Genomic DNA, 9106 nt, shown 5'->3' with positions numbered 1-9106 from the left:
AGTTTTAAATCTTCCAAAATTAGAGTTTGGTATAATAAACGAACTAAATAGTGTAATCTGTACACCAAAAATAAAAAATAAAACTAGCAAAAAGGACCTCTTATTAGTAAGAGGAATCCATTTGAATAATAAAGGAAATGATGCATTAGTGCACTTATTCCAAAGTATAGAAAAAGATGCAATTAAATTAAACTTGAACCAGCTGGCACTATCTACTGATGATGAAATTTTTGAGTTTATAACCGCAGAAGCATTAAAAAAGATAGCAAATATATCCATGAAAAGTATTGAAATATTATTATATGAAAAACCAAAAAATATAAAAGATCCAAGAATGGCCGCTGAAATTCTCAAGAAAACCCACAACAGTCCAACCGGAGGACATCTGGGTCAAACTAAAATGTATATTAAGCTAAGAAAAGAGTTCTATTGGAAAAAGTTCAAGGAATCAATCCAAAATTTTGTAAACGATTGCAAACATTGTAAGATGAATAAACACCAAAAACCAACTCATGAAAAATTTATAAAAACTACAACTCCTTGCAGACCGTTTGAAATTATTTCGGTAGATACCATTGGACCATTCCTAAAAACAAACTATAACAATAGGTACGCAGTTACCATACAATGTGATTTTACAAAATATGTTACAGTTATTCCAATTATAAACAAAGAAGCCTCAACAGTAGCCAAAGCAGTGGTGGAAAAATTTATGCTAACATACGGAACAAATATAACAGCCGTTAGGACAGACATGGGAACAGAATATAGGAATGAATTATTCAAGAGCATAGGAAAGTTATTGAAATTTGAACATAAATTCTCCACGCCATATCACCCACAGACTATCGGTGCGTTGGAGAGGAATCACAAGTGTCTAAACGAGTACTTGCGAATTTTCACTAACGAACAGGGTTCTGAATTTTCGTATCAATGATGCGAAATCTACGATTTTTCGCACGTAAGGAGAATGTATTTTTCGCTTCCTCGCGTGAACATCTTTTATCGCTCACATTTATTTTCCCTGGAGCTACGATGGAGGATAACCGAAAATCGCTCCACTCTGTGGATAATTTGTTTTTCACTCCATCATATTTTCGCTCACCAACTGCTCCCGAGAATTATCACTATGTGGATGAACAAAAACTAGTGCCGGCGACGGGATTCGAACCTAGAACATTGCTAAAAACAACCGCGATGCGTGCACGCTAACCATACTACCACATCAACTTGACGAAAGGAGTGGTTAATTTGGTGCATAAAAGCAACTGCTGCTCGGGGCGATGGATACAGGAAAAATTCTCCATGGATCGGAGAAAGAGAAAACAAACTTCTCACAGCTGCGGAAATGTGCAATTATCTATTTTCGCTTTGTTTTGTGGACGGATAAAATCGCAAGGCAGCTGATCGCTGAAAATTGCTGTGAGGGATAAATCCATTATCGTGAGAGTGAGTGAGAATTCGGAAGCCTGCTAACGAACATATTAATGATTGGGATGAATGGGTTAACTACTACACATTCGCATACAACACCTCTCCAAATCTAGATCACGGATATACACCTTTCGAACTTGTCTTTGGTAGAACAGAAAAAATTCAGAACCAATCCCTTACAGAGGTAGTACAACCACTTTATAACTATGACGATTACGCAAAAGAACTGCAATATAGATTACACACTGCCCATAAAAGAACCAGAGAATACATAGAGATGAACAAGCGGAAACTCATTAATTCCCAAAATAAATCCAATCCAATTGGACTAAAATTAGGAAATCAAGTAGCAGTGACCAATGAGAACAGGAAAAAGTTGGAACAAGTATACAACGGTCCATTTACAGTTATTGAAATTTCAGACCCTAATGTAAAAATAAAGAATTCGCAAACAACTCAAACCATACACAAAAATAGAATAATTAAATTGTAAAAGGGTGTTGGAGCGATAGTCTGAGAGTCAGAATGTCTAACAACATTCTCCCAAAAAGGGGGGGAGGTGTGGTGCACCAGTCAAAAGATGTGCCCACCTCCTGTAAAATCAATTCGGTGGTAACACAAAAAACATATATGCTGACGCGAACGATAAACCAACATTGAGGCTCCACGCATGTACATGAAGCTCGATTAACAGTTCGATCATTCGCGATAGGCAACGATCGGACCATTATTATTTTGTCACGCTGACCTCAGCATATGCGCTCCAGAACTCTTTACCCATTACTTCTAGGCAAATTCAATTATGTAGCACCCACTAGGTGCAACACTTTTAGGCCTATATAAGGATTTTTGAATCAATGAATAGACAGTTCAATTCGGTCTTTGGACCAAGCAACAACAGGAGTTATTACTGGAATATCACCTTCCTATCGGCGATCATACGTCATCTCCCTGCTTCATCAAGACTCGTCGGTTCATCTTCGCTTCCCACCAACGAGACTACATCAGTAGTTCCCTATTTCGTCATACATGATTACTTTAATGTCTTCTAATTTTGAAAATGTTTGTGTGTTGTAGTAGTTAGATTTAAGATGTATCTTGATGTTCAAGCATTTAAAAAGTTTTAAAATGTGAAAGTTATCAAAATTTCACATATGTCCAAATAGGGAACAACTATGGCCATAACTGGTACACTTTCCCTACTTTCAGAGCAACACTGCTCTTTTACTGTAGAACATAGTAGCCTGGATTACTTTGATCTATTCTACCCGCCAGAAGCAACACTGTTACCTGCCGAGCAGTTGGTTAAGCATGCAAAATGCAAACCCACTTTATGATTGTGAATAGCAATTTATCCTGACGTCCAGTCGAAATGTGATCTTTGGCAAAGTTGTAGCTGAAAGGAATTCACATGAGAAAAGTTTGTTCACTTTTCCATAAAATATTATTACGACGAGATAGAGGGCTGAAAGCAAAAGGTTGGCGTTTTCCATAGTGATCTCCATAAAAATTTCAAATGGCACAGTCAAATGTCTTCCGAATCACTTCCAACTTTGGGAGGATGGTATTTACCTTTAAAAAAATTCGTTTGAGCATAGGGGACCCAAAATTTCATAATTTGCATCACTCTAGTGCGCCATATTTTATGTCGGTATCTAAACATTGCATAACTTCGACAGTTATTAACCGATCGACCTGGTTAGAATTGTTTAGGAAACGACAATAAGGTACATTTTTAACCATGAATAAATTTACACCGATATTACACGCCAAAATAGTGACGCTTTAAATAGAAAATAGTCTTGCAGTTGTATTTGCTGAACTTCCATTTCCTTGAAAATATCGTGGTCAACAAATATAATATGGCGGCATAATTAAGCAAAAATGCCACAGCAGATTAATGAAACACTATTCTATTTCCAAATAGTAACCGTTTGGGCCGACGTTCGCTACAAAAAAAATCATTGGGCTAAATTTTTAAACAGTACGAAACAGTCAAGGGAAATCGATATCTTTAGATGTTGGCTCAATACATCTGCACAGAAATTCGTGAAAAAGGCGATTACTGACTTACGGCACTCCATGTCTCATTGTAAATCAAATTGTCCAGTTTCTGTTACGAAAATTCCATAGACATCTGATGTCAAAACGATTGAGCAATTCATTTGAATTTGCGGATCCTGGTTAGACTCTCCCTGACTGAATTTTATAGAGATTTTTGACCCTTGTACCGAGATCATCGCAAAACTCCTCATAAAGCTAAAATAAGTAAGTAATGATAAGTGCAGGAGCTTATTTTTCTTAGAACAATACATGGCAGCCACTTGATTGATGTTGTTTTCAGTCGAAACAAATTGCAAAGCTTTATATGAATAAATGGTTTTCTTCTGCTTTTTTATCATTACACAAAATTTTATCTAATTTGTTACTTAGTCCAAACTCCTGTCTTTCAGCGTTATATCGTTGACAAGCAGCCAACACGCGATGGACTGTTAATTTACGGTTATATATTGTGCAGTGTGCATCTGTCAGGTGGACGATTCTCAAAAATGTGTTCTTCAGTGAATTTAGCGTGCCCTGTTCTTAATCTACTCAACACAATTTCCCCTTTCTTATCGCTTCTATCTACAGGTTTGCCTACATTGTGCTTCACGATTCTCAACGTATTCCTTGGTGCTTGATCCCACAGTTGTTGATGAGCTCTCCAGATTTTCTTTTGCATCCATGTGATAAGGACTGTTCATTTTATAAAGTGGACACTTTGTTTATGCTATATCTTTTTTATTTATTGATAAAACCGTAATCGGTTTTCTGTGCATCGTTGAACTATTATTCTACAATACTAGGAACATATAAGATCTCAGAAAATGCTTTTGGTTGAAGAGCTAAATAGTTTTTCCAAAAACTACTAAGAAAAGCAGATCGTCAAAGTTTAACATTATTTTTCGCAAAACAAAAATCCTATTTTTTATGAACAAATAGTATGTCTGTATCCTTTACTATTCTACTAAAAGTAAAGTTTTGAAAAAATCAATTATATGCCACCATTCTCTGATATTAGTAATTTTAGTGATTTACCCACTTATGGTGAAATTTGCTGATACACCATCCTTTCACTCCCAGCAAAAGAGAAAAGTAAAAAGCGTGTTCAAAACTAGTTTAGATTGCTAAAGAATATATATTTGTATAAACGAGAGTGAGTTTAAACCACAGTCTTAAGTATAAATTTTACTGTTTATGGTAGTTTTACTAAAAAGTCTCATACTTTTAAAATCATGTACGCATATTTATCGATGTACAGCAAATTGCAAACGGTTTTCTCCGTATATTTCAATTGGTAATCTTAGAATGACATATTATGAAAATAATATGAGGAAAATAAAATCGATTTTATTACAGCAGTGTTGCCAATTTTGATGATTTTCAATAAACTTTGAAAGGTCTTCTGAGAATATAGCAATTGTGTTTATATTGTGCCTCAAATGTGGCGTGGGGACTAAATAACTAACTCTATGAAGGCGTAAGTTATTTTTCATATTAACACTGCATTAGCACTTCCGTCAGGACATACTTTTAGCCAAAAAATTCTACTCATATCAATTCCCTTGAAATTTAAAATATTTTTCTCTAAAATATATAGGGGAAAAATGATTTTATTATATCTGTAAAATTGTTGCTCCAAAAATTACTTGATTTATTCCATCAGGCTTCTGATTGATGATGCTTTTGAAGAACAAGCCTTTTTTTGTAAAATAAAAAATATAAATTATCGTATTTTTAAGCCAATTTCTAACAATCATTGTTTTCGATAACCTCCAAAAATCGACCGTTATAATCGTTGTCCCATATTTGTGTGAATTTTAATTATTTTGGAGATTTTTTTTATCACAATGGTACAATACTAGTCGAACGATGTGCAGAAAGCCGATTGAAATTTCATTGATAAATAAAAAAGATACAGCATGCACAAGGTGTCCACTTTATAAAATGAACAGTCCTTAATATCTTGTCTTAGGACAAGAGTTGTGGATGTTAATTGATCTCTTCCATGTCGCGCTTCTATATCTGCATTTTCGTTGCCTAGTATCGTAATCCGGGGTAAAATTGATCATTTTTTTAAATGTTTCTTTAATATTTCGTTTGAAATGCAAATGCTGCAAATTTTATATTTTTAAAACAAGTACTGCCACCCATAGCTCGAGACTATATACTGTACTTTGTATATTGAAACATTCAAGCATGTTAAAAAAAATGTTTTAAGCGATTTTTTGATGGAGTAACATTGATCATTTATGTAAACAACGTTTGGTTATGTTGAAAATGTTGTTATGTACCTCAATCATGGCCCCTGAATCCGAATATGAAGGCCAAACGCTTACAAGTCATTTACTTTTTGAGTTATTTCAAAATTAAAAACACCTCTAACCACGGAATACGCCTAAAGGTAGGCATTTTCCTAAGGGAATTTTACATTCTTATCAGTAATTCGGTAATGTTGCCTAATTAAGCATACTTATAAAAGTTTTGACAACGGAATCGTTTTCGACGATGAGTCATTCCGATCAATGTTACCCCGCTGATCAATGATACCCCGGATTACGGTATTCCTGCATGGCCAGGTATCCAGCAAAATCGAATATCTATCTCATTGGAGTCACTTTCGATGCACTGAATATAGTATTTTTTACTTTCCCTATTCCCCTTTGAGACAGCTGGCAGAGTCGTAGTGTTATACAATCACATGTTGCAAATACATTGTCAATCAAATTACAATAGGAAATAAACATTTTTTCGATTAACCTTGAATTCATAGCCGAAGTTCAACAGTTGTCAACGTCATGGATTATCGCAGTACCAAACATAATCGATTCCAATCGAACACAAAAGGTAAGCTTCCTAATTCGTGCGGCCTATGAGTTGGCACGTGCCGCTGATTTGTTTCCTTCATTTAATTAATCATAATCTCCCACTCGCAACGCTCAGCAACGCATTAAATTCAAATCGCATTGTATAAAAACTCCACCCATCACTGGGAGCAATTATCATTTGTTATCATCGTTTGCATTTGTTAGGGATATTGCTTAGCCGGTCAACAACGAGCATCTCTTCTCCATAGTTCAAATCATCTCCAAGTGAATCATCGTCAAAATGTTCAAGATCGTAAGTGTCCTAGAACGGAGCTCAATCCGACCATTAGTAATTGATGTTGGTGGTAGCCAAATTAACAAGCATTTAAAGAAGTGAAACGCTTTACCAAGAAGTAGCCAGTAAAACAATTTAACATTTAAAAGGAATAGTTTGAACATATTTTGCAGTGAAAAACATAAAAAAACACTAAAAACATATATATTTCTACCGGTGAATCTATAAAATAAGCAACTAAACTAAATAAAGCATAAGCATAAGCATAAGCATAGATGACCGTACAATTCGTAGTTGCTACTCCGTGGTTGACCAGAACAATCGAAGTTGCACAGGGAATTAATGAATGGGGCTTGGGATTAGCTTACCATTCTTCAATGTGCACAAATCGAGAGCTCAAATTTAAAAGTCAATAACGGCGCCGGCCACGTCCTTACGGTCATCGGGGAAGGGAAGGAATGTTAGTGTGACTACCGTTGTTACTAGAGACCGAGATCACCTCTGCATCTCCACGGTTGTCATGGAGAGGATATTGGGTTAGTGGGATAAGGTAAAGATCTGGGAGTCACCAATGTTTGGTGATGCGAGCCATGATATAATCACGCCTAACCGGATTCGCGAAATAATTCGATAATCGCATTAAACGCCGAACAAGTGTTCGTCACTCACCCACGCAAGAGCAAGCGACGCGATCAATAAATCAAACACTACTAGCGATCCGCGGCGCTTTTTCATTTCTCTGAGCGAACGACGCGCGACAAGTTTGATCCTGCCCCCATCGCCCGCCCCCGCAGGAGCAAGCGTCAAGGTCGAAGGATCAAACACTACTAACGAACCGATCACTTTTTCACCGCTTCACTACCGACGCACGACATGTTTGATCCTGCCCTCATCACCCGCCCCAGCAGGAGCAAGCGTCAAGGTGGAAGGATCAAACACTACTCAATAAGCAACTAAACTAAATAAAGTTGAATAATTAAAAAAGCACTTAGAGAAGTGAAATGAGCACTAAAAATTTAATATTTGCACAAAAAAATAAGAATCAGCTCTAAATAACCAACATATTTCCATTATAAATTTAAAGGAAGCACTTAAAGATTCGAAAAACACAAATGAAAAATTAAAATTGAACAATAAGAAATCCAAAAATTGTCAATAAAAACTATACAAATAGATTTCTTTTTTCAAGATTATAAGTGCTCTTTTAGATTTTCCTTTGGAAAATTTCTAATATTTTAGTGCTTGTTTTCATTGTTTTTCTTTCTTTGAAATTATTAAATTCTTAAAGGCTGATTTTTTATTTATTGCCATGTTTTGTAATTCATAGATTGCTAATTTATACCAAATCATGACTGTTTCGAATTATTTTATTGGCTGTTTCTGAACAAACTTGTGATAATTTTTCTTTTCCCAAGGCATGATAACATTTGCCCCCGATGTTAGCAGTCGTTGAACGGTCTGTTTGCGCCACTGCTAATGATGCTTGACGCTTGTATATTTGCAGATTGGCCTGTTCGTCATCGTTGCCGTTGCCGTTGCCTCGGTTGCGGCCAAGGCTGAACCCAAGCCCGACGTGATTGCGTACAGTGCTCCGGTGGTGGCCAATGCCCCGGTTGCTTCCAGTGCAACCTTCTTCGAGCAGTCCTTCCACGGGAACTTTGCACCTGTTGTCGCCGCCCCCGCTCTAGCAGGTTATCCCACAGCGTACCTGGCCCCTCCCTTGGCGTATTCGTATCCGGCCTATGAGCCTTTCGTTGCCACAGCCCCAGCCGCTGCCACCGTCCTGCTCAAGTAGAATGTCCAATGCAGTAAGTTGGAAGTAATTGACACGTTGGATGCTGTGATTTATCTGATTATGAAGCGTTAATAAATGAACCGAAACTTGAGGAGCGCTTGTCTTAGTGTAATGGTGTTATCAATGTACATTAGGACATCCGTGAATAAGTTAGGCCATGCTTTATGGATATCAAAGTCCAATCCAGTCAGGCATACCAGATAGATATTAAGGAAAGGATGACATTTTGATTTGCACCTTTTGAAGAAGGAGGACGTTTTGTAAATTTAAGACCTACACATTTTCAAAATTTTGGGACATTTTTATTTGTTTTCGAACACTATGGCTTCATAGCAGTAGAAAAGTTTTCAAAATATAAACTCTAGAATACGAAATTCAAAATGTAATCCAAATGGCTTATAATTAATAATAATGGCTTAAAATTGCTTGAGGGTCCCAGATAGCCGTAGCGGTAAACGCGCAGCTAATCAGCATGACCATGCTGAGGGTCGTGGGTTCGAATCCCGCTGGTCGAGAGTCTTTTCGTAAAGGAAATTTTCTCGATTCTCGATTCCCCTCGAGTATCTTCGTACCTGCCACACGATATACACATGCAAAAATGACCAATCGGCAAAGAAAGCTCTCAGTTAATAACTGTTGAAGTGCTCATAAGAACACTAATCTGGGAAGCAGGTTTTGTCCCAGTTGGAATGTAACGCCAGAAAGAAGAAGAAGGCTTAAAATTGCCTAAATGGC

The 9106-nt window shown here is 36.8% G+C and overlaps 1 protein-coding gene across 1 annotated transcript; it reads left to right on the top strand.

Moving 5' to 3' along the window:
- The first annotated feature begins 6465 nt into the window (after positions 1 to 6465).
- Positions 6466 to 8462, top strand: LOC110681429 (cuticle protein 12.5-like). The gene is made up of 2 exons (XM_021857171.1): positions 6466 to 6594; positions 8081 to 8462. The coding sequence occupies exons 1-2, from the start codon at positions 6583 to 6585 to the stop codon at positions 8369 to 8371; spliced, it is 303 nt and encodes a 100-aa protein (XP_021712863.1). The 5' UTR covers positions 6466 to 6582; the 3' UTR covers positions 8372 to 8462.
- The last annotated feature ends 644 nt before the right edge of the window (positions 8463 to 9106 follow it).

This window comes from Aedes aegypti, unplaced genomic scaffold, assembly GCF_002204515.2.
Source record: "Aedes aegypti strain LVP_AGWG unplaced genomic scaffold, AaegL5.0 Primary Assembly AGWG_AaegL5_hic_scaff_85_PBJ_arrow, whole genome shotgun sequence".
NCBI classification, from domain to species: Eukaryota; Metazoa; Arthropoda; class Insecta; order Diptera; family Culicidae; genus Aedes; species Aedes aegypti.
Note: the sequence above shows the minus strand (reverse complement) of the source record. Positions and strands in the feature narration are given on the sequence as shown.